A 27,081-nucleotide genomic window follows, 5' to 3' on the forward strand; every position below is an offset into this window, starting at 1 on the left:
TTTAGGTTTCCTATCTCCTTAATAGTTGTCACAAATTCTCTTAGTTAAGTCTTTTTAAAGTAGATCTGTAATGTGATTTACTTTCCTTTTCCCCTGTACTAGGGGTTAAACCCAAGACCTCACACAGGCTAGGTAAGCAATCTTCAATTGAGCTAGATCCCCAGCCATTTTAATTTTTTTATTTTGAGACAGTCACACTTAATTGCTAAGGTTGGTTTCAGACTTGAAGTCCTCCTGCCTCAGCCTCCTGAGTGGCTGGGAATATAGTCATGTGCCACAAAACTCGGCACGGTTTGCTCTTTTTTGTTGTTGTTGTTATTGTTATAGACTGTCTCTGTGCCAAGGGTCAGTGAACTTAGTCTTCCCAGGCCTGGACCTTCCTATGGACAGGCATGAACACTTTCTAAATTTCCCTACAAGTGTAGTTGTTTTTGAAAGCCCAGGTTTTTAAATATCTAACTCCCAAAATGCTTAAAGAGAAAAAAATGAAAGGAAGAGAAAGGGAAATGGTCCTTTAAATCCCCTGAAAGTCATATCAGAAGAGAGACTTGCAGCATTTCAAGAAGGTGCAACAAAGTAGCTGCCTGCCTCTTTGTATCTCTGTGATCCAAACCAGCAGTCCGGTATCCAAGCCCAGATTCCCAATATTTGGAGGACAGAATTCTTTTTGCCTACTGTGGCTCCCACAAGCCTCTGTTGCAGGAACACTTGCACAACTCCCTGCCTCAGGGTTGGGAGTGGGGAATGGATAGCTGCTACTGTGCTAAAAGCTAAAAATGATGGGGATTAACCAGTTTACTATCCTAGCCTTTCACCTTCAATAGATACCAGAATTCCTAAACAGTAACTGCAGACTGATTCTGCCATTGCTATTATCTAAGTAGGTAAAAAGATCCTGGTGCTTTTTATTCCACAATCTTTCCAGAATCCTTTCTCTTCCTCATCCTTTGATAATATTTGATTGTTTCTAGTTTGGTAAATTATAATTAAAATTGAATATTCAGGTACAATTCTTTGTGAGCACATATTTTTTTTTATATTCCCCCAGATAAACACCTAAACATAAACATTGCTGAGTTGTATGGTAAATTTATGCTTAACTTCATAAGCAGCTGCCCGTTTTCTAAAGTAATTATATTCTTTCATGCCCATCAGCAATGGAAGATTTTAGAGTGAAAGGCAGCACTGATAACAATTATTCTGGGGCATTTGTCATAAAGTGGGTTTGTCCTGGGCAAACCAGAACCTATGGCCCCCCAAAGGTGATAAGTAGGAATAAATTAAATTTCTGCCTTCACCAGTGTTGTTTTAGTGAGACACTTAATAGAAATGCCTTGTAGGATCTAGTAGACATACTATAAGAAATATTGCAAAAACTAGATTTTTTAATGTAAAATAAAAGGAAACTTCATCTTTGCTTCTTTAGAAGAAATTGCTAATGAAGGAACTTATTCATGGTTCTTTTGACTCTCTCTCACCAGTAAAAGCTGATAACATATAAGTTTAGTCACCTATATTGGTTGCTATTAACATTATCCTTTATTTCTTTTGAGGTCACCCCACACACTATATCTCCCATGATATATTATACCCCCCAAAAAATAAAACTAATGTTTTGTCACATGAAACAGGTACATGGTACAGATAAAGAGATGTGTGTCACATAAATCTTTACAATTTGGAGAATGTGCAGAACTCTAGCAAACCTTATTTCAGGTATAAGAGAGAGATTTAGTATGTGAATTATGACAGGGGGCTGGGGATGTGGCTCAAGCGGTAGCGCGCTCGCCTGGCATGCGTGCGGCCCGGGTTCGATCCTCAGCACCACATACCAACAAAGATGTTGTGTCCGCCAAGAACTAAAAAATAAATATTAAAAATTCTCTCTCTCTCTCTCTCTCTCTCTCTCTCTCTCTCTCTCTCTCACTCTCTCTTTAAAAAAAAAAGAATTATGACAGAACCCTGGTTTTTGTTTGTTTGTTTCAGGAACATTTATTAGTGACTTTTACTTAGTTTCTTCAACTGGGTAATTATTCTTGGATTTTCTCCTGATTCTACCATGGGATAGTGTGAAATAAAGTTCAATGAAAAAAATTGAATTCTAGGCAGAAGTACTTTAGGGACTACTGTACAAAGAGTTTTCTCAGAAATTTTCTTTCATACTTCTCTTAGCCAAAATATGTATTTGATTTGATAACATTGATATTTTATATATAGCTGTGGAGGGTTAAGTGTAACTTGGGATACATCCAGAATAATAGCTCAACCCAGAGTCTCTTGACCCTTTGTATAGGTCATACCATGATCCATATCATTAAGAGTATTTTTTAAAGTATTCATACAGCATTTACTATTTCTTTGTATCATTTGAAGCCATATTTATAAGTAAAACCAAATCAGAAGACAGAGGCACTAGCCATTTTATTATACATGCATCCTGAATGTTTCTTCTCAGGGGAACCAGGATCATTGGAGAATGGTAGGTTCATTATCATCTTTAGAGATAATAAATGAGATGGTTGTTAGTTTGCCTGTGGATGAGTTAAGAGCTCGGAAAAGCCTGATTCTGAGAATTTTTATGCATATTGATGGAAAGTTAATGAAAGCTGCAAAATGTCATTTACTGAATATTCCTTAGGTATGCATCAGTACCTTTCTGAAAGACAGCCATTTTATCAGAAGAGAGAAGCTGTACTTATAAACACACACACAAAAGTAGGACATGGGTTCTGTAAAGCACAGATGGCAGGGTGCAAGGGCAAAGAGGTCTGGCATAGTAGTGGCTATGAGGAAAATCAGATGTATATGACTAGGTCCTGGAGCAAATTCAGAAGCTCTTCCCATCAACTCTCTACTCCATTAATCTCTTTCCTTCTGACCCAGTATCTGAACACTCATTTTCTTTTAGTTGATTATCTTCTGCATTGTTGAGATTTCAACACTCTACTTCAGTGCTGGGCAGTAGAACTTAAACACATGATGAAACTGCTCTATATGGAAGCCACTGACTGACAGTTGAACACTTGAAGAATGGACAGTGTGACTGTCATATTTCAAGGAATTTTAATTAAATGATTCAATTCTAAATAAATTTGGAAAGCCATATACGGCTAGGAGCTGCCATATCAAACAATGCAGATCTGGTTGGCCTTGGTCAGGTATTTAAGGCATCCATGTCACATGCATTTTGGAGGTTTCTGTTGCCCTTATCATAGTAACCATGTTTGTTAGACCTAAGTTCCTAATATGTGTTAATATTTGTTGAATTAAATCAAATGGACAGACACTAATAAAAAAAAAGTTAGGAAGCTTGAAAAACTTGAGTAGTAGCCTGGTAAATACTTTGGACACTGATACCAATGCCTGCCCTTTACTTTTATTATAATTTTGTCATTTTACTTTTTTTTCATTCCGTTGGCTTGTTCTTTCTGACTTGTTTTTGGTGTCTACATATTATGTGAACACAAAATTAAAACTTTTAAAATAGAGGTAAGATATTAATGTTCAACATCAGAGCCCCTCAAAATGTTTCATTTCCTTGGTGCCTTGTATGTATTTTCCTAATCCAATCCTTTTCCTTCCCCTGACAACTTGTCCCTATCCTCATGTTGCATTGAATCATTACTTTAATTTTTTTCTGGAGTTTTGTCACGGGTGTTTACATCTATGACCAGTACATTTAGTTTGAAAGTTTTTTGATTTTACATAAATAGAATCACTGTTTTCTTTGGTAACTTATTTTATTCATTTAACATTATAGTCCTCACAACATGCTTGTCGTTTCATTATGTTCTAAATTATATCCATGTTGTATAACCTATCATTTTCACTAATGTAGAATAAATATTTCTTTGTGTGAATATGCCACAGATTATTTAGCTATTTTAATACTGGTGGATGTCTTGATAGTATATACACAGTACAGCTCTGAAATCCCTGTGCGTGTCACTTGGTACACAGAACAAGAGTTAGTGCAGGCTCCAAAGGATCATCTCTCTGCTATGCTTCATAACCAGTGTCCTAGTTGTCTTCTTTTCACCCCCTTCCTTTACCCTCCTTCTTCCCTTTTCTGCCTCCTCCTTTCTCTTCCTCTCTTCCTCCTTTCTTTCTTCTTCCTTTTCTTCCTCCTCCAATTCAAGGAAAATGAATAGGGGCTTTTCATGTTTTATTTCTGTGGTCTAAGTACGTTAAAAGCAGTTTGCCTATTTCTAGACTGCCTTAGTGCCTTTATGCTTTTGTGTTTGTAAACCAAGCTGTTGGATTTGGAGTCTGTCGAGAATGTTAGATAATTTTCATTCTATGCAGATGGTACCACTGGTATAAAATAACACCTTTGTATTGATTATTTGTGTCTTTTAATTATAATTGGCAGTTAGAATATCTAGATCATTGTTTCTCAACTCTGGGCATTAGAATGTCCCAGGAGTTTGCTTGTTTTTTCTTTTTCCTTTGTTTTGGGGAGAGAGGGTACTAGGGATTGAACCAGGAGTGCTTTACTACTGAGCAACTCCCCAGCCCTAATAACTATTATCCATTTGTTGAACTATTTATATAGTTGATATTAGGTTAAGCTTTTGACATTTTATTTTATTTCATCTTTATAATAACCCTTGATAGATGTGTACTTAAACCCATGTTTGCATGGAGAAATTCAGAGACATTAAAGACTTGCTTAAGTTGAGGAACCAGGAATTCAACTTAGATCTTTAATACCCACTCTTCATCACTACCCTAACCTTAAAAACTTAAAGAGTCCTGGGGCTGAGGTTGTGGCTCAGCAGTAGAGCGCTCACCTAGCACATGCAACGTGCTCGGTTCAATCCTCAGTACCACATAAAAATAAATAAATAAATAAATGATATTGTGTCCAACTACAACTAAAAAAAATATTTTTTTAAGTTTAAAGTCCTGTGTGTGAGACTTGAGCCCCACAACTGTTGATAGTTCATGGCCATAGTCAGTCACCTATCTACTTCTCTAGTCTCATGCCTCATAAAAGATAAATCCTTAAAATCTTTGTAAACTTCTAATACACATCAATGTTTATAGCAGCTCAATTCACAATAGCTAACCTAGGTGCCCTTCAACAGATGAATGGATTAAAAAAAGTGATACACAGCACACATATGGAATATTACTCAGCCTTAAAGAAGAATGAAATTATGGCATTTGCAGATGAAAAGATGGACCCAGAGACTATCATGCTAAATGAAATAAGCCAATCCCAAAAAACCAAAGGCCTAATGTTTTCTCTGATATGCAGATGCTAATTCACAGTCTGTTGGGTTCAGGGGCTAAGGAAGAATAGAGTTACTTTAGATTAGGTAGAGGGCAGTGAAGGGAGGGGAGGAGCCATAGGGGTAGAAAGGATAGTACAATGAATCAGACATTATTACCCTATGTACATATATAACTAGGTGACTGGAGAGATTCTACATTGTATAATCAGAAGAAGGATAAATTATACTCCATTTTATATAATGTATCAAAGTGCATTCAACTGTCTAACTAATTAAAACAAATTTTAAAAATGTATACAAAAAAATGGTACACATACCTAAATTAAATCCACTCTAAGGCGTGTAATAATAACACATGACAAGTATGTTATGGTATTGATACTGATAATCCAGTGGACACAAGACAATAGTAAAATAGATGATCATTTTCTGGATGATGGGAAAATCACTCCACAAAGACTGTTAACTAAAGCCATGAGTTCTCTTCAATTCATTGAACGTCTTACTGACATGACAGTAGAGAAGTAATATAGAGGTTGGGGTATGGAAAAAGTTTTTGATCAGTCTTATACCAAGTAAGTTCTTTCCCAGCTAAAGAATAGCAGTTCCTCTATTCTTTCAAAATATGAAGCCTAGCTCTTAAATATCAGGTCCAGAAAGAATAAGTGGCCAAACAACCGGTGACCATTTTAAAATAATTGACTGGCCAACTCAAGGGCTTCATAAAACTCCACACATGTAAGAAGGTGACTTTTATATAGAACACTTTGTCATTTTATTTTTTATTTTCCAAAAAGCCATTTTTGTAGCTTTCTTGATTGATGTGTATTGAATGTAGTTTTGTTATCTTCATCATTGACGCCAAGCTCATGGTCTTTCCTTTTATAGCTTTCCTTTCTAATTTGGCAGAAGAATGGTTTTCAGTGCTGAGTGTTTTCTTTTTCTGCTGGTCTCTTCTCACAGCAGTACTGGCCTTCCACCTGGCTTCGTATCTTGTTTTAGAAATAGGCTTGTTCTCAGATTTTATTTTAAATGTTGCTATAAGCCTTGCTACAAATGGTTCTCATGTCTGTAGAAGACAGAACAAAAGAAATCTGCATATATTAAAACAGAAGTGGGGCCCGGGTTGTGGCTCAGTGGTAGCGCTTGCCTAACACACATGAGGCACTGGGGATTCGATTCTCAGCACCACATAAAAATAAATAAAATAAAGGCCTTGTGTCCATCTACACTAAAAATATTAAAAAAAAAAAAAACACAGGAGGGGCTGGAGTTGTGGCTCAAGTGGTAGCGCACTCACCTAGCATGCGTGAGGCACTGGGTTCGATTCTCAGCACTACATAAAAACAAAATAAAGATATTGTATTCACCTAAAACTAAAAAATAAATATTTTTTTAAAAGAGTGGTTTTTCTATGGACCTAGAAACAAAATTATTGCAAAAGATACTAGAGTCAATGCCAAGCCTCTCCATCCCCCATGCCTATAAAAATCTGAAGACTACAAAGACTAAAGACTTGCTAAAAGTTACAAAATAGTGATGAGAATTTATCATTCTCATTATTTTTATGAAGACAACACATCCTAGAGAGCTATGATTTTAACACATAAAGCAAACTATTCATAAGGCAGGGAAATATACCAGACTACTTATCTTAGTTATCTTTGAGAAGGGAGAGTGTACTATGAATTTTTCCTTCTAATTTTCTAAGGTTTGTTGTTGTTTATTTGTTAGTTTGTTTACTGCAGTTTTTTTAAATTTTTATTTTTTTATAACTTTATTTTATTTGTTTTTTTATGTGGTGCTGAGGATTGAACCCAGTGCCACTCACATGCAAGGCAAGTGCTCTACCACTGAGCTGCAACCCTAGCCCCTAATTTTCTGAGCTTTTAAATGTTTAGTTATGAACATCATTTTTGTCAGTATCTAATCAAGGCTGTAAGCATTGGAGTAGATCTGCATTTGAGTCTGCCTCCACCCTTTAACTTAACTGTGGCTCTGTGACTTTTGAGAAAGCTTCTTAACCTCTGTGAATCAAAAGTTTCTTACTTTGGAAAACAGAAATAGTAATAATACTTTAAGGAATCAACTATGAAGGGGTTAGCTGTAAGGTTTTGACATTTAATGGCTGGCTTACAAGGATGGCTCTCTACTGGTGATCACCACTTTACTCATAGGCACTCAATCCATTGAGCCACATCCCCAGCCCTGTTTTGTATTTTATTTAGAGACAGGGTCTCACTGAGTTGCTTAGTACCTTGCCATTGCTGAGGCTGGCTTTGAACTCTTGATCCTCCTGCCTCAGCCTCCCCAGCTGCTGGGATTACAGGCATTCACCACCGCACCCTGCAGTAATTACTACTTTATAACAGTACACTTGATGCTGATGTAGGGTGATAATTATTGAATGGGTTAAACATTGTTCTGCTTAAAGACTGGATGCTAAAGTAGGCAATTTTCCAACATACCTTCCAGACTATTTTTTCTTTCTGTTAATTCAAAAGAAGCACTGTGGTCATCAGTTCTTACTCGATTACAATGTTACTTACTTACTTCAACAATAAAAAGAGGCCAGGTGGCACATACCTGTAATCCCAGCGGCTGCGGAGGCTGAGGCAGGAGGATCACAGGCTCAAAGCCAGCTTCAGTATTCACTGAGGCCCTAAACAATTTAGTGAGAACCTGTCTCTAAATAAAATGTGAAAAGAAATGGGAATATGGCTCAGTGGTTAAATGCCCTTGGTTTCAATCCCTGGTACCAAAATAAATAAATAAAATAAAAAGAAATTAACTGAAAAAAAAAATGTTACTGAGCTCTTGAGTACCTCAGTCAGAGCCTGCTATTTACTATAATTAAAGTAAAAATTCATAATACTCTTCTACATTTTATACTGGAGAACTTGCCAAGCATATCTAGGGAACCATTGTTAAATTTTAAAATCCCTATTGCTACTCATTCTGGAGCAACATATATAGAATTGCCATGTTGAAGCAAATGCCCTTATGCTTTGAATTTTGAGTTCTTGTATGAAACCACTATGTCTTTGTGCCTAGTACCTTAATACAAATATCACTCTTGAATAGCATTCCCATTAGCCTTCCTTGTATTTCAGAGCCTCCAAAGTAAATTTCAGCTATACCACATATGTATTTATGCCCTAAAAAATTCAACACTTTAATGTTAACATTTATATATACAGTTTCTTACAACGTAGTACCAATAATAAATGCCATGTTTTAAATTTTGATATACCTATTGCTAGCCTACTTATAGATGTCATAGTCACAGATTGGAAACCAAAGGCCATGTAACTTTTGATTTTACTGTTTGGGACAGTCTGAATTGATTGACCCATTTTTAGGTATCCATTTTAGGTTCCCATCTTAGGTACTGAGTGACAGCCCTAGTAAGGTGTATTTGAGTGTTTTTCTATATTTGTAATATTGTTGTTTATGAGGATGTTGTGCTTTTCCACTTGACAACTGAGGAAGCCCGTCATCATCATTAGTTACTCATTCATTCAGCATGAGCACCTGTTTTATCTAGACACTGGAGATGCAAACATGAATAAAACATGATGCTTATTCTGGAAAATTTCATAGTTAATGGAGGAAGGGAGATATTTTAAAATATAATTACATTTCATATATGATAAATATATGAACAAAGTATTATATACAAGAGGAAATAATGAATTTGGGATACATGGTCAGGTTTCAAAGAAGTAATGACATAAAAGCCCAGTCCTGAAGGTTGGATGGGAATTTGCCATTTAGAATGAGAGGACCCTGGCATGTGTGCACACCTGTAATCCCAGCAGTTCAGGAGGCTAGGTAAGGCAGGAGGATCAAAAGTTAAAGCCAGCCTCAGCAATTTAGCAAGACCCTAAGCAACTGTCTCAAAATAAAAAATAAAAAGGACTAGAGATGTGGCTCAGTGCCCTTGGATTCAACATCAGGTACCTAAAAAATAAAATATATAGAGAGAATCAGGGGACAGGGAGTACTGGATGGAAAATGGCCTTTGCAGACCCGAAAGGTGAAGGAGCATGCTAGGTGAGGGAGGAAAGGCTACATGAGGGGAATCCTGAGTTGAAATCAAGAGTTTGAATTTTATCCTTTTGGCAGTTGGTAATCATTGAAGATTTTTAAATTAGGGATGATATAATCAGATTTGAGCCTGAAAACTGACAGTATTTTGGGCCAAGAGAAAGACAGGTGGCAAACATCAGTCAAAAGCTGTTTATTTTTTAAGCAAAATACAAGGGTTTACCGCCAACAGCAGCTGTGGAGATAAGAGTGACTAGCTTTGAGAGAATTTTCAAAGCGTAAACAATTGAGTTTTGTAATCAATATGTGGGACATGTGGGCAGTGGGAGTTGTAAGATCTGGCCTGGATGACTAAATAGATTAACTGAGATTAACAGCACTGGAAGAAAGGTAAAAAGAAAAGCAGAATTATTCATTATTTTGTTTTTGGAAATGGGACAGACGTTTTTATTTTGTACAAGATAAGTTGTCTTTTCAGGAACATTCTAATAAGCAAGTCTGTGTCTGAATCTTGGGGAAAAAGTTAACCATAGTAATATTTCTGAGTTCCTACTGTTTATTTTTCCCTTAAAAGCTAAAGTTCTCTGAGGTTAACCGATTATGATCTCATGAAGGTGGCTGTAGAACCAAAATATAATTACTAAGCCCCTTACCAACTGAAATGAACTTTTGAAAGAAAAAAAAAATCTCTTAGTTATTACTATAATTGTTTTACTGTTTCATTTCCCAGAGTATCTTAAAATGAAACAAAACTGGTATGTTTCTTTTTTATATAAAACATTTGTTTTCTACACTGCTTACTGATCTTAGTTTTACTTGCCTAATAATGAACATATAAAGAGTATTCCAGATAATAGCTGAGGATCCCAAATTTCTTGCTTTGTTTCTACAAAAACAAAATTTATAATTAAGTCCTAAGAAATATTCCTTACTTTGTATATGCTTGATCTGATCTCCATTTTTTTGCCCTGTCAAATATGAAGAACGCTAAAATGTTCAAGAATGGAGATGTGTGTCCACTTCTTTGGGGGAATTTAAAATAAGGTTTGTTTGGGTTTTTGTTGTGTTTTCATTTGGATGGTTGAGCTGTAGTCTTTTTTTAAATCCAGGGGATAAACATTTCTTCAAAATCTGCCCTCACCCCCAAATTTCAAGGGTCGGATTTCAGCACCTATTGGAATATGTGGGTGGTTATGAAGGGCTCAGATAGACTTGGGATAAGGTAAATTACTGCACATATCTGACATTTCTTTTTTCATGTATTTAAAAAATAAATTTGCACACCTTATTCACATGAAATTCTAATTTTTTTGTGTTTCTATCTAGAATTCTCTGTGTGGTTTCTTGGGTGGTGGTATTTTTCCTTTACTTTGATCATGATTGCTGTGAAATGTAGTTGCCTGCTGTTTAAGGCAGCTGCAGTAGGATGCACCCAGAAGTGGTTGTGTATCTATATTTAGAAAACCGTAGGGTTTGTAAAGCAGTTGCAAATTCCTTTGGGATAAAATGGTTTCTATAAATGTAACATTTTTAATGAAACTATTATTATCACCCATTAGAGAAGTAGAGAGCTAATATGTGTGGGCTTATGAATATGACAAAGGTACAGTTTTTTTTTAAGAGCTCACAGAGTACTTTAAATATTTTAAATTAATCATGTGAACCCTATTTTCATAATCTTCATCTTGAATTGCAGAGCTTTTACTCAAGTGTTTACCTTTGGTCCAACATTCCGAGCTGAGAATTCTCAGAGCCGGAGACACCTGGCAGAATTTTATATGGTAGAAGCAGAGATTTCTTTTGTTGAGAGTCTTCAAGATCTCATGCAGGTACACAGTTTTAAAATTTCAGATGTCTGTGACATTATATGGTTCTATGTATTTTTTATCCTGGATTTCTGTGAATTACAGATAACTATAAGATAAAGAAGATGGAGAGCTATTATTAATTTAATAAACATTTACTGACTGCCTTTACTGTAATAGCTGAACATATGAGAGTCAGGTTTAAGTTCCTATCTCTGCTCTTCCACTTGCTATGCTATGAAGTTACCTAACCTTCATAATCTTTAGCTTTCTCTACTGTAAAAGGAGAATAATTGTACTTATTTTAAAAGGTGAAAGAATGTATATAATATAAAGCACCTAGCATGATATCTAGGAAATAAATATGCTCAATAAATAGTAGCTCTTATTTGGTAGGAAAATAAATTTAAGACATCTGTAATATTTCAATAAACATCTATAAAGTTATTTTAGAAAAGATCTGTAGGAACTGTCAGGGTTCATTTGAAGGGGCAAGGCACAAGGTTGGAGAGAGTCAGGAATCAGTTCATGAAAGACCTTGTATTTAAAGCCATGCTAAGGAGTTTGAACTTTGTCCAAAAGTAAAGGAGAAAATGTTCTATTTGGAAAAGGCATGATCAGAGTTATATTTTATATAAATCTCTCCAAGCCAGATGCAGTGGCACACACATGTAATCCTAGCAGCTCAGGAGGCTGAGGCAGTAGGGTCACAAGTTTAAGGCCAGCCTCAGAAACTTAGTGAGACCCTGTCTCAAAAATAAAAAGGGCACTGAGTGTGATAACGCAAGCCTGTAATCCCAGCAACTCAGGAGGCTGAGGCAGAAGGATGGTAAGTTTGAGGCCAGCCTTAGCACTTCAGTGAAGCCCTAAGCAACTTAGTGAGACTCTGTCTCAAAATAAAAAATAAAATGGGCTGGGGATGTAACACAGTGGTATAGTACCCCTGGGTTTAATTCCTAGTACCAAAACAAACAAACAAATTGTTTTTTAATCTAGTTTTTTAATCATTGGTGATTAATATTCAGAAATATCGTGAAGCAGAAAGCACAGAGTCATTTTATTTGGAGCATTTTCCTGTACTACATTTGCCGGTATTGTTCCAGATATATTCCAACGTAAGTCTAGGACTCATAAATAAGGATGGTCAACCCCAGAAAGATGGACAGTTCAGCAGCTTTAGATGGGATGGACATGAGAGAGGAGGTAGATTCAGTGCCATGGTTCCCTGAGGGTTGTATAACAGCTACCTAAAACAGTTCTAATTTATACCCACTGTATTAATTTACCAGTTTTCTGTTTTATGGATCTTGCTGTTATGCTTGTCTTATATATATATATTAATATTTATTTTTTAGTTTTAGGTGGACACAATATCTTTATTTTACATTTATGTGGTGCTGAGAATTGAACTCAGTGACTCATGCATGCTAGCCGAGTGCTCTGCAACTGAGCCCCAGCCCCTTGTCTTATATTCTTTTAAATTTATTTCTAAATTTACATACATAAAAATTCATGTTTTGAGGAACACTGTACACTTCTCTAGTTAGAGAAGTTCAATCAAGATACAAAACAAAAATGTTTTTCAATATTGGGGATTGAACTCAGGGGCACTGTACCACTTAATTACATCCTCAGAAACACACACACACATACCCCTTTTTTTTCTTTATTTTTGAGATAGGGTCTCACTAAGTTGCTGAGGCTGGCCTTAAACTTGTGATCCTCCTGCCTTAGCCTCCCCAGTAGCTGAGAGTACAGACATGTGCCAAACAATTTGGTCATTACAAAATGACTCCCTCTTGCTGTCATTTTATATTCCAACCCTCCTCCTTCTGGCAACCACTGATCTGTTGTTCCTCTAAATAATCTTGCCCTTCCAAAATGTCATATAAAAGGAATAATTACAGATTTTTTACTTTGTCTTCTGTCACGTAACATAATTATATGAGATTCATCCATGTTTATCAGTTGTTGCTTCTTTTTCCTGCTAGGTATTAATAGGACAGATGCATCTCAGCTCATTTATCCTTTCACCAGTTGGAGAACATTTGATTCAGTTCTAGTTTCTTAAAATAATGAACACAGTTGCTGTAAACATTCATATGCAAGTTTTTTATAAATATAAAGTTTTCATACTTCTCGGATAAGTTCCAGGGGTGAGATTGCTAGAAAAGTGTTTGGTGTTTAATTTTCATAGGAAACCAATCTATTTTCCAAAATGACTGAACCATTTTGCATTCTCTCTTGCAGTACACAAAAGTTTTGCATCTTTACTTCCTCACCAGCATTTAATTTTTTCAGGTGTGTGTGTGTGTTAAGACATTCTGATGGCAATGTATAAGTATCTCATTGTGGTTTTACTTTGCATTTTCCTCATGCTCGTTGATGTTGAGCATCTTTTCATATGCTTATTAGCCGTCAGTTTATAGTCTTTGGTGAAGTGTTTGATCAAAATGTTTTATTGGATTTTTGTTTTCTTATTGGATTTTGAAAATTCTTTATTCCAAATAAAAGTCCTTTTTCAGATATCTGATTTGCAAATATTTTCGCCCAACTGGTGGCTTGTCTTTGCATTTTTTTTAACAGTGTCATATATAGAGAAAAAGGCTTTAATTTTTATGAATACTAATTTACCAGTTCTCTTGCTGTTAACGGCATTAAGAATGGTTTGAAGCCAGGTGCAGGGATGTGTGCCTATAATCCCAGCCACTCTGGAGGCTGAAGTGGAGAATTGTGAATTGGAAGCCAACCTGGAAGAAAAGAAAAAAAAACAACTCAAGGTCACTCAAGATTCTCATGATTTCTTCTGAAAGTGGTATCATCCACATTGTTGTATGCATCAGTAGTTCATTTCTATTCATTGCTGAGTAGAATAATATGTTTTTACCACAGTTTGCTTAATTTATATATTTATACATATATAATTTTCAGTTTGGGGATATTATAATAAAACACCTGTGTACAGTTCACGTACATTTATGTATAGTTTTTGTGTGTGCATAAATACAAGTCTTTCTGTCTTTGCAATAAATTTTCAAGAGTGCAATTGTTAGGTCATATGTTTAATTTCATAAGAAATTATGTTATTTTCAGCAATTTATTGTACCAGCAATGTATGAATGATCTAGTTTTTCTACATCCTTACCAGCATTGATGTGCTCACTGTTCTTTTCTAGGTATCTAGTAGTACCACATTGTGTTTTTGATTTACATTTTCCTACTGGCTGATGATACTGAACATCTTTTCATATACTTATTTGCCATCTATAAGTCCTCTTCAGTGAAATGACTATTCATGTCTTTTATGGACTGTTTTGTTTTCACTGTTGAGTTTTGAGGGTTCTTTATATATTGTAGGTACTAGTTCTTTGTTGGATGTGTGGCTTCCAGATATGTTCTCCTAGTAAGTAACTTGCCTTTTCATTCTTTTAATTTTGGTGAGCTCTTTATCTTTGTTTTTTAACAGGTGGGTCACTGTATGTCTAGGTATGATTTTCTTTGAGTTTATCCTATTTTTAATTTAGTGAACTCCTTGAATGTGTCTTTAGCCATTTGGGAAGAATTTTCAACCATTACTTCTTCACATTTTTTTCTGTGTCTGTTTTCATCTTCTGATACACCAATAACACACATATGAGGCCTTTGGATATTGTCCCGCAATTCTTCAGTTCTTTGTTTGTTATTTAATCCATCATTTTTCTTTCCATAATTCAGACTGGGGAATTCAACTAATCTGTCTTCAAATGCACTAATCCTTTCCTTTGTTGTCTTCTTTCTGCTACTTTGCACCTTCAGTGAAATTTTTATTTCAGATGCATATTTTCTCATTTCTTTTTTATCTCCTGAGAAGTCCTATCTCTGTTCATCTAAAGAATGTTGTTTACCTTTATTTTGTGGAAGGTGGTTATTATACCTGCTTTAAGATCTGCATCAAATATTTTCCAAAATCTGGGTCTTCTGTGTGCTTACATCAGTGGATTGTCTTTTCCTCTTAGAATTCTTCGAACTTCTCTGGTTCTTTTTCTGTCTGGTAATTTTAGACTCTATCCTAGATATTTTGAATGTCATATTCTGGGGCTCTGGTCCTGCTAAAATCCTGTGGAAGTGATATCATTTTGTAGTGTTGTTTTATCAGTCATTAAACCTAGGATCAGTAACCAATAAGATCTGTAAGTTCTGTCTCACTCTCTGTTGGCATTGGTTTCTATGTCAGTTTTCAAAGTCTTTGCTATGCTATTTGAGTCTGTCTATTGCATGTGCCACTCAGCAGTTACTCTGGAAATTGCACAGTGCTTTATACTGTAGTTCCTTGTTGGAAAGCCACCCTGTGCTTCTTTGGGTTGGTTGCACATGTGCCATGCTTCAGGGTGAACCCTGGCTTTATGGAAGTTCATACACAAAATTAGGGGTCACCTTTTCCTGCTGTTCAGAATTTCCTTCATACTTTCTGGCTTCTTGAGACCCCCTAGCTCTGGTTCCTCTAGCCAGAAAGACAGATTTCTTTCACATTTTTATCCTTCACCATGTTATTTATTTCCAGGTGACTGTGGTCATCCATAATTAATTAGTTAGAAGTAACAAGAGTAAAGGTACTTAAATTAATGGAGATTCCCACATACACATTCTCCAAACAGCAGGGTCCTCCTCTCTCAGGTCCTATGATTAGAGAAATGGGTCTTTGGGAGTTCCAGGTATTCCACAACTGGGGCTGCCTTCAAGAAAGAACCAGAAGAGAAAACAAAGAAGAGTAGAATACCAACGTAAGATTTCCCTGTAAACACTAAAACACGGGGACCTTTTCCCAGTTCTGTGGGAAGTAGCAACCTTCTCTCAAAAGTTTTGCTTCCCATGCCTGCAAACAGTTCAATATTTCACTCCCAAATGAAAGCCAGAAGAAGGAAGAGTGGAATTGGGAAAAATCACCTTCACTACAGATTATTATTTAAGTCAGCCCATCACAAGGCTACCTATCACTGTTTACTTTTTTGAATCCTGAGTCATTTGCTCTTTGTATTCTAACTGGATTTTTAAGTTATAATGGGTTAGAAAGATAGGGTGTAGTCATCTTACTATAGTATAGCTAGAGAAACAGCCAGATTGAGAAAAAAATGGCTTAATTATTAATAATTCCCCTTTTTTATATTCCATGCAAACAGAAACCAAAAACAAGTCACAGTAGCTATTTTTATTTCAGACAAAATAATCTTAAAGACAAAAGCTGAGGGGCTGGGGATGTGGCTCATTGGTGGTAGAGCCCTTCCCTAACAAGCATGAGGCCTTGGATTCAGTCCCTAGTACCACAAAGAGACAGAGTCACTACATAATGGTCAAGGGATCAATTCAACAAGAACATATAACAATGGTAAACACATGTTTACCTAAACCAGAACATCCAATTTTATAAAACAAATATTAGATCTAAAAGGAGAGATAGTGTCCAGCACAATAATAGTAGGAGAGTACATCCCTCTTTTATCAATGGATAGCCAGTCAAAAAAATCAACAAAAACCAGAGTTAAGCTATACTATAAATCAAATGAACTTAACAAAGAATTGTAAAACATTTTGTTCAATGTCTGCAGAATCAACATTCTTTTCTTCAGCACATGAAACATTGTCTACAATTAACAACTCTCAACATCATCAAAAAATTGAAATCATATTATATCTTCTCTGATCCAAATGGAATAAAACTAATTAACAAAAGAAATGTCAGAAACTATACAAAATTCATAGAGCCTTATCACATGCTACTGAACAGTGAGTCATTGAAGAAATAAAAATCTTCAAATTCTTGAGAAACAAATGAAATGTAAACATGATATGCCAAAACGTAAGAACAGTACTGAGAGGGAAGTTCATAGCAATAGATGCCTACATCAAAAAATAGAAAGATTTCAAGTAAACAGTGATATGTATTAAGGATCTAGAAGAAAATGAGCACAAACCAATCTCAAAATTAATAGAAGGAAAGAAATGCAAAGATTGGAGCAGAAATAAATGAAATAGAGACTTTACAAATACAAAAATCAACAAATAAAGAGTTGGTTTTTTTGAAAAGGTAAACAAAATCAACAGATCTTTAGCCATACTAAGAATAAAAGAACCAAGTAAATAAAATTGGAGATGAAAAGAAGACATTACAACTGATACCACAGAAATACAAACAGTCATTAGATACTGTTTGGAACAACAAATTAGAAAACAAATTGGCTAAGTTTCTGAACACATTCACCCTATCAAAATTGAACCATGAAGACATAGAAAACTGAGAGTAATTACTAGCAATGAGATTGAGTTGATAATAAAAAGTCTACCAACAAAGAAAAGTCCAGAATCAGGTGACTTCATTGCTGAATTATATCAAACTTTTAAGGAAGAACTAATACTAGTTCTTTACAAATTAAAAAAATTGAGATGACTTTTTCTAAACTCTTGCTATGGGGCCAGCAACACCCTAACCCTGAAACCAGTCACTCATTCACATATATACACATACACACACACACACAAACACACACACACACACACACACCCGACAACTGTAAACCATTATCCCTAATAAACTTGAATGCAAAAAGTCTAAATAAAAATAACTAATTCATGGGCTGGGGCTGTAGCTCAGAGGTAGAGCTCTTGTCTAGCATGTGTGAGGTACTGAGTTCAATCCTCGACACCACATAAATAAATAAAATAAAGGTACTGTGACCATCTACAACTAAAAATAAAATATTTTTTTAAAATACCTAATTCTGAATAAAAAGTTAGCAAATTGAATCCCAAACCATATAAAAAGAATACTGACCATAATCAAGTGGAATCAATTCCAGGATGCAAAAATGGTTCAACATATGCAAATCAATAAATATAATACATCACATCAACAGAATGAAAGATAAAAATCATATGTTCATCTCAGTAGATACAGAAAAAGCATTTGATAAATTCAACATTGCTTCAATGCAAAAAACTTTGGACAAATTAGGTACAAAATAAATATTATAAAAGCTGTATATGACAAACCCATACCACTGAGCAGGCAAAGGCTGGAAGCATTTTTCCTAAGGTCTGGAACAAGACAAGGTGACTACTCTTATCACTCTTATTTGACATAATATTGGAAGTTTTAGCCAGAGCAATTAGTCAAGAGAGAGAAATAAAAGGCATACAAATAGAAAGGGAAAAAATCAAGGTATCCCTGTTCACAAATGCTATGATTCTATATAGAAAAACCTAAAGACTCTAAAAAACTACAAGAACTGATAAAATAATCAATGAAGTTGCAGCACAGAAAATTAATGTTAACATAAGCATTTTATATGCCAGTGATGAGATTGCTAAGAATAAGATTATGAAAGGAATCCTGTTCACAATAGCTATAAAAAATAAAATACCTAGGAATAAATTTAACCAAGAAGGAAAAGGACTTATACCAAAAAAAAAAAAAAATTTGCAAAACTCCTATGGAAAAAAATGACACAAAAAATGTTTATGTTCTTTCCATGTTCACAGTGGAAGAATTAATATTATTAAAAGGTCTATAATTCCCAAAGTATTTATATATTCAATACAATCTTCATCAGAATACCAATGACATTCTTCACAGAATTAGAAAAAATAATTCTAAAATTCATGGAAGCCCCAAAGACTCCAAACAGGCAAAGCAGTTTTGAGCAAAAAGAACAAATCTGGAGGTATCACAATTCTTGATTTTAGACTATATCTCAAAACAATAGTAATAAAAACATGATGTTGACATAAAAACAGACATACAGACCAAAACAGAATTGAGCATAGAGAAATAACCCCATGCATCTACAGCCAGTTGATTTTCAGTAGAGGTGCTAAGAACACTCATTGGAGAAAAGACAGTATCTTCAGTAAATCATGCTGAGAAAATTGGGTATCCACATGCGGAAGAATAAAACTAGACCTCCTACATCTTATCACTAACAAAAATCAACCCATGCCTGGTATGGTGTCATATGCTTGACATCCCAGCAGCTCTAGAGGCTAAGACAGGAGGATCACGAGTTCAGAGCCAGCCTCAGCAATGCAAGGTGCTAAGCAACTCAGTGAGACCCGGTCTCTAAATTAAAAAATACAAAATAGGGCTGGGGATGTGGCTCAGTTCAATCCCCGGTATCAAAAGAAAAAATTAACTCAAATTAATTAAACACTTAAATGTGTGGGCTGAGGTGTTGCTCAGTGTGGAATACTTGCCTAACATATATGAGGCCCTGGGTTCAATCTCCAAACTTAACTATAAAAACTGAAACTAGCAAATTGAATCCTACTGGAAGAAAACTGGGAAAAACCTTCAGAACATCAGGATGGGTAAGGATTTTGTGGACTAAACTCCAAAAATATAGGAAATAAAAACAAAAATAGGATTTTATCAAACTGAAAAGTCTCTGCACAGCAAAGGAACCAAGCAACATAATGAAGAGACAGACTACAGAATGGAAGAAAATATTTGCAAACTATATACATATGACAAGGGGTTAATATCCAAAATATATAAGGAACTCCAAAAGCTTAGTAAGAAAAAAGCAAAAAACTCAATTTAAAAATGGGCAATAGACCTGGATAGAGATTTCTCAAAAGAAGACATATGATGTCCAACAGATGTATGAAAAAATCATCAGGGAAATGCAAATGAAAACCAGATATTGCCTCATCCCAGTAAGAATAGTTAGGGATAAGGAGGGATGGGGAAAGGTTGACCAATGGATACTAAGTTACAGTGAAATAGGAATAGAAGTTTGGTATGGAATTGCATATTAATGGTAACTAAAGACAATATAAATTATGTAGTATATGTCTTAGAAAACTGGATATTGAATATCTTCACCATGAACAAATGACATTCTTCACAGAATTAGAAAAAATAATTCTAAAATTATTGATGATTGAGAAAATAGGTATGTTTAACCTGATACAAACATTACACAATATATAAACATATTGGACAATCACCTAGCATTGTCATATTCAATTTTTATGGTTTTTTTTTATAATAAAATATTTCTACTTTTCATTCTCAGAAGTACCCCAGTTTGGATAATTTGTTACATAATTACACAAAAAGTTCTTTGATTTTGTGAATTTTAATGCTGATCTCCTTGAATCTAATAACTAGGCATTTAAATCAGAAGAATATTCAAGTTTTGGTGTCACTGATTTGCTGCTTGAATCATTGTACTCTACTGTTGGTATTTAAAGCATGCACTGTTTGATGATTTAGATAGAATACAAACTTTTTCCCTAAAGAGAGAAGGAAAAGGTATACTGCCCCCAAAAGTAATGTCCCACTTCTCTTTTTCTTTATAAATTGTATTCTGTGGAAATTATCATCTTAGTGAAGAGTAGTCTCATAAATATTAAATCAGAATGTTGTAACTCAGAGTCATTTCCCCTCATGAGTTACAAAGCAACTAATAAATACCGTTTAGTGCCATTGAGCAATACATTTTTAAAACATCTTAAAGTTATGTTAACTCTTCAGTTGAGTTTCTGTTTTCGTCAACTACATTTACAGAGTGTAGTCTAAAAGTCAAGGTTAGGGAAGTCAGTTATACTCATTTTCAAATGGATATTTACTTACTGCTCACAAATACACAAATTTAACAACCTCAGTGATCAGAGTCTTCATTTTATAAACAGGTGTATTGTGTTTTAGTTAGCTTTTTCACTGCTGTGACTAAAAGAACTGACGAGCAAATTTAAAGGAAGAAAAGTTTATTTGGGGGCTCGCAGTTTCAGAGGTCCCATCCATATACAGCAGGCTCCTTTCCTTGGGGATTGGGGTGAGACTGAACATCATGGCAGAAGAGTGTGGCAGAGGGGAGCAGCTCACATGGTGATCTGAAAGCATAGAGAAACTCCACTCACCACTTGCCAACTATATACCCCAAAGGCACACCAATAATCCACCTCCTCCAGCCACATCCTACCTGCCTTCAGTTACCACTTGGTTAATCTCATCAGGGGATCAATCCACTGATTGGGTAAAGTCTCTCATAATCTGTTCATTTCTCCTCTAAACTGTCTTGCACTTACTTACACATGAGCTTTTGGGGGACACCTAACATCCAAACCATAACAGTCCCTTGACAGTCCAGGCGTACTGTCCAATCCAGCTTCTTTTTTCCCTTCCAGTATGTGCTGGCTTTGTTTAGTAACTGAGGAATATAACCCATCATAAATTTCTTTATCTCACTTCTGGACTGGTAGGTGACATAGCTCAAGGTAAAGAACCTTTAGCATCTGACTAGCCTTTTCATCAAGTTATTTCTTACTGCTATTCTCCTCTCTGTTGATTTCATCTGATTTTCTTTATTTTCCTCCACTGGTTTAAATTCTATACATTCTATTTCTGTTATTGTAATAAATAGTTTATTTTACTTTTTTACATCAAGTCTACAGTTAAACAACTCTTCTCTCCTTAGATTACAAGGCCCTCAGGAAGTTTTGCTTGTTCCCTTCAATTTTGTCTTTATTATTGTCTTGGATTCTAACTTTTCTTCCCACCTTTCATATTAGTTGTTGTTGCTATCTTACACTGTCAGTACCTTAGAAACATATCTAATACATGCTCACCATGTATTAGATATACATGTTGTTTGGATGGATAAATGACAATAATAACAGACATTTAGAGAATAAACCAGTAATGTGGTATAGCTTAGCAAGGGATTAATAATAAATGGCATTAATGTAGTCACTTGGTATTTAAATGTTTTCCTATATCTGATCATATACAGTTGTGCCCCACTTTGTTTCCAGTCTGGGTAAGGCATGTCAGTATTGCAACAGAAGAAAAGAAACACCCCTCCATTTGAGGCAGCCTATACTTTATAAATGTGTGTGTTTTTATGAGTTAAACATCTGGAGGGCCTCATGGGATCTCACTGATTTCAAACCAAAACTTTTAGTTTTTAGCTTTGGATTTTTATTTTTTGGTATAGGGCATTGAACCATAATGCTAAGCATGTGCTCTACCACTTTGATTAAAAAGATTTTAGACATATCTTCCATTCCACAATTATCAAGAATATAAGCAACAGTGTTGGCAAGGATGTGGGGGAAAATGTGCACTCATACATTGCTGGTGGGACTGCAAATTGGTACAACCACTATGGAAAGCAGTATGTAAAGTCCTCAGAAAACTTGGAATGGAACCATCATTTGACCCAGTTATCCAACTCCTTAGTTTATAACCAAAGGACTTAAAATCAGTGTTTTACAGTGACGCAGCCACATCAATGGTTATAGCAGCTCAATTCACAATAGCTAAACTATGGAACCAACCTAGATGCCCTTCAACAGATGAATGGATAAAGAAAATGTAGTACATATACACAATGGAACATTACTCAGCCTTAAAGAAGAATGAGATTATGGCATTTGCAGATAAATGGATGGAGCTGGAGAAAGTCACTAAGCAAAATAAGCCAAACCCAAAAAACCAAAGGCCAAATGTTTTCTCTGATAAGCAGATGATAATCCATATGTGGGGGTGAAGGAACTTTGAATTGTGCCGAGGGGAATGAGGGAAGGGGAGGTGGTGTGGGGGTGGGAAAGATGGTGAAATGAGATAGACATTATTACCCTATATACATGTAATGATTACATTACTGGGATGACTCTGCACTATGTTCAGCCAGAGGAAGAAGTTGTGCTTCATTTGTGTAAAAGATTTCGAAATGCATTCTACTGTCATGTAGAACTAATTAGAATAAATTTTAAAATAAAAAATAAATAAAAAGAAATATCTTCCATTCCAGTTACTATTTTCTTCTCAGAAAAAGTTTCTCCCATGAGGCTTCTATGGATACCCTGGTAAATTTAATCCTAAATTATATGCTGATTCATATTATTTTTACTTTATGCTTTATACCAAACAAAAATTAAACATTGATATTTAGATATGTCTCATTGTCTCTCGGATTTTAAAGTTTACTTCATTTACCAATGACTGACAGAACCCCTTTTCAAAATGTTCTTATACTTCACAACAGTTAATACTTCTGTGCTTCTGTGAGCCAGGTACTAAGCCAAGCCTGCTACATGGATTATCTCATTTTAATTCTCACAACAGTCCTGTAAAGTAGGCACTACTGTTGTCCTGATTCTACAAGTGGGCTTATAGATATTCAGTTGAGACATCAGTCAGTTAAAACTGTTCATTTCATATCTCACTTCAGTACCAGTATTGAAACTGTTAGCACAAAATTCAAACTTCCTTTCCTTTTTTCTTCCTCTGTGAGAAGAAATTGAGCTGCCTGGAAAACTGAACAACTTTGCCACAGTATTTTCAGGGATTAAGAAGATTAATGGATTTATAGTCACTGAAACCTGGAGAGCGGTCTTCAGAGGTATTTTGTATAAGTTGTTCACTTCAGGCAATTCTGTGTCGTTTTCATTAGATTATGGAAGGACTCTTCAAGACCACAACAATGACGGTTCTTTCAAATTGTCCTGAAGATGTTGAGCTCTGTCACAAATTCATAGCTCCTGGATACAAGGTAACTAGTTTTGTAGATAAAGCCTGATAAAGCTGCTCTCTAAGTATCTTAAATTACACATAATGAATATAATTACATTTTGAAATTTTTTTCATTTTTGTCTTTTCTTACCAAGGACAGATTAGAACATATGCTAAAAAACAACTTTTTAATGTAAGTAGACATTATTCTTTTTCTGAACTCTATTTGTACTTTATCATTGAATTTATCACATTGAGTTATAATTTTTTTGTTTATGTATTTTTTTCTCACACTCCCCAAATTTGTGGCAAGACTCAAGTTCTAGTTATGTTTATAGCTCTTATGTCTGGTTTATTTATAGTTGATAATCAGTGTGTCATGAATAAATAAATTAATAAGTCATGCCAAGATAAATGAACATAGTAATTAATGAGCTGTGTTACTACAATTCAACTTAAGTAGTCATTCTTTAGTACCTGTCAAGGATTTCATTGGAGTCTCAATCCAGGACCACCTATGGATAAAAAAACCCATAGATCTCAAGTTCCTTACGTAAAACGGCATAGAATTTACATAAAACCTATGCACATCCTCCTGTATACTTTAGATTACCTCTAGATTACTTATAATGCCTACTATGGAGGCAGGGGGGATACTCTACCATAAGCAACCACCACAGAAATAACATATAGAATGATTAGATCCACAAGAAATTCTAATAACAATAGTGACAATAGGATGATAAAATAATATTTTCACATCGTTGGTTGGGGAGAGGATCCTTCATCTTAGAACTAAAATCCTGGACCTTAATATCATGTGACACCATATAGTGAAGTTGAAGTGTGTTAGTTGAAGTGTTAGTGTTAGTGTCCTAGTTGAAGTGTGTTAGTCCTTGTATTATTTGGAAGGAAGGGAAAGATACTGATTAACATAGACTTCTTAAGTCAGACAATACTTTCACAGTGTTAAGAGTGGGCACAGAAAGCGTAATGGGGTGGTGGCAGTGTGTTGGCAGTGAATATTCCATTAATGTAATGAGCGATGAGATGGGAAGTGGTCTGTATGGCGGTACCCTCCCTACTGCCGTCATCACTCTGGCTGCTTCATGCTCCCCAAGGCATGGATTCTGAAGTTCCTGTACATTTTAGGTATAACTGAATCTACCTGTGACTAATCCTTTAATGTGAGGGAAAAAAGGGGGAGTTGGCAAAACAAAGAATCTTGTCTTTTACGTGATCTACACCATTAATTGTCTAATCCATGCAGACTCCACATGGCCTGTATCATTTTGAATAAATAGAATTCAGTGTATCCTTCAGTGTCTGTTAAAACTGTTCTATATCAAAATGTATCAAGGGACCTGTACAGTGAATTTATCCCCTATGCAGTAGAAGTTCAGGTAGGATTCAGTTCTTTTACATTTCCTTTATACTATTAAAAGATTTTGAAAATATATAGAGTACTTATCTTCTTTATTTGCTCTCAATTTATTTGTCTTTGTGAATTTAAGGCAAAGAAATGTCAGTGAGGATGGGGGGTTATTGGGGATTGAACTCAGGGGCACTCAATCACTGAGCTACATCCCCAGCCCTATCTTGTATTTTATTTAGAGACAGGGTCTCACTGAGTTGCTTAGCACCTTAGTTTTGCTGAGACTAGCCTTGAACTTGGGATCCTCCTGCCTCACTCTCCCGAGCTGCTGGGATTATAAGGATGCACAACTACAGAATGTCAATTTTAATCTCTTTACCTTGGCAGTTTTCCTCTAACAATTTTAGAATAGTGTCTTGTCTTCATTCAACAATGAAAAATTTGAAATATGAAGATAGTTTGATGCTGTGTCATGCTGTGTCAAAATGTCTCTTTCTCCTTTCTTCATTAGAAAGCACATTGGAAATGGTCTCTAGAAAGAAGAAATATTTAAAAATAGGGGAGCCAGGATTGTGGCTCAATGGTAGAGCACTTGCCTAGCATGCATGAGGCACTGGATCCAATCCCTGGCACCACATAGAAATAAACAAATAAAATAAAGGTATTGTGTCCATACAACTTAAAAAAAGAAAGAAAGTAAAATAGGGGGCTGGGGTTGTGGTTCAGTGGTAGAACACCTGCCTTGCACATGTGAGGCACTGAGTTCCATCCTCAGCCCCATGTAAAAATAAATAAATAAAGATGTTGTGTTCATCACTAAAAATATTTTTTTTAAAAAAAGGAAAAGAGGGGGCTGGGGATGTGGCTCAAGCCTGGTGTGCGTGCGGCCCGGGTTCGATCCTCAGCACCACATACCAACAAAGATGTTGTGTCCGCCAAGAACTAAAAAATAAATATTAAAAAAAAATTCTCTCTCTCTCTCTCCCTCTCTCCTCTCTCACTCTCTCTTTAAAAAAAAAAAAAAGGAAAAGAGGGCTGGGGATGTGGCTCAAGTGGTAGCATGCTCGCCTAGCACGCGTGAGGCACTGAGTTCGATTCTCAGCACCACATAAAATAAAAGATATTGTGTCCACCTACAACTAAAAACAAATATATTTTTTTTAAAAAATAGTAGAGAGAGTTGAAGGCCACTAAGGAAATCCATTGTCAGACTATAATTTGAACTTGAATCTTTGCCCTAAATTAAGGTGTTGGAGAAATAAAACAGCAATATTTAGAGTCATTTTGACTTGATAATGGAATAGTAACAATGTTATAAAATCTTACTGCTTCCCATTTTGACTGCTTTTAATATTTCTCAGTGTAATCGGTAGGTCATATAAAGTAATTGATGAAATAGAACAATAGAATGTCTAAGCAGGAAAGAACTCCAGACAAGGTAGTCCAATCTCCTTTTACAAGTATGAATACTTAATTTTTAATGTTTGTATAGCATATTACAAAAATTAATAACATGCTTTCACTGAGTTGAGGTGATTTACATAGCTAGTAAGTGGTAGAATCAGGGGAAGAACTCAATGTGTTGATCAAACATATGAAACTCCAAGTATCTTAGCAGTTGAAAACTTAGATTTTGGAGTTAGGAGATCACTGTATATTACTTACTTTTTATGACTGATGTTTGGCAAGGTACTGATCCTCTCTAAGCTTCATTTTCTTTTCTATAAAGTACTAATTTTTAAATTCTACTAAACACCACCACTGCCATCACCATTATTACCTTAGATATTACCTATTATTTAATATTAAGTTTTAATTTGAATAGAATTTTCATCTTAAAAATAAAACCTATTACTCAAAACATAGCTTTGGGGATTTTATTTATACTATAAAATGAAACTCTTTCCAGTTACTATATTACCTTTGTGTTACTGTGACCAAAATACTTAACAAAACCAACTTAGAAGAGGAAAAGTGTATTTTGGTTCATGGTTCCAGAGATTGAGTCCATGGTCAGCCAAGTCCATTGCTTTAGGCCCAAGGAGATACAGAATATGATGGCAGAAGGGCATGATGGAGGAGTGCAAATCCATTTATGACAGCCAGAAAACAGAGGGAAAG

General features: G+C 35.3%; 1 protein-coding gene across 3 annotated transcripts in view; it reads left to right on the forward strand.

The window, feature by feature from the left end:
• LOC308635908 (asparaginyl-tRNA synthetase-like) overlaps positions 1-27,081 on the forward strand; it is an 88,262-nt gene that overhangs the window by 29,334 nt on the left and 31,847 nt on the right. For 2 of the 3 annotated variants that reach the window (XM_081270780.1, XM_081270778.1), the window contains exons 2-4: positions 10,987-11,119; positions 23,527-23,625; positions 23,741-23,778. In XM_081270780.1, the coding sequence (XP_081126906.1) occupies positions 10,987-11,119; positions 23,527-23,625; positions 23,741-23,778 (270 nt within the window). Of the gene's footprint in view, positions 1-10,767; positions 10,894-10,986; positions 11,120-23,526; positions 23,626-23,740; positions 23,779-27,081 lie in introns of those variants that run through there. The other variant, XM_081270779.1, reaches the window with a different exon arrangement.

Source organism: Spermophilus citellus, assembly GCF_964194105.1.
Source record: "Spermophilus citellus genome assembly, chromosome: 2".
Classification (NCBI taxonomy): Eukaryota; Metazoa; Chordata; class Mammalia; order Rodentia; family Sciuridae; genus Spermophilus; species Spermophilus citellus.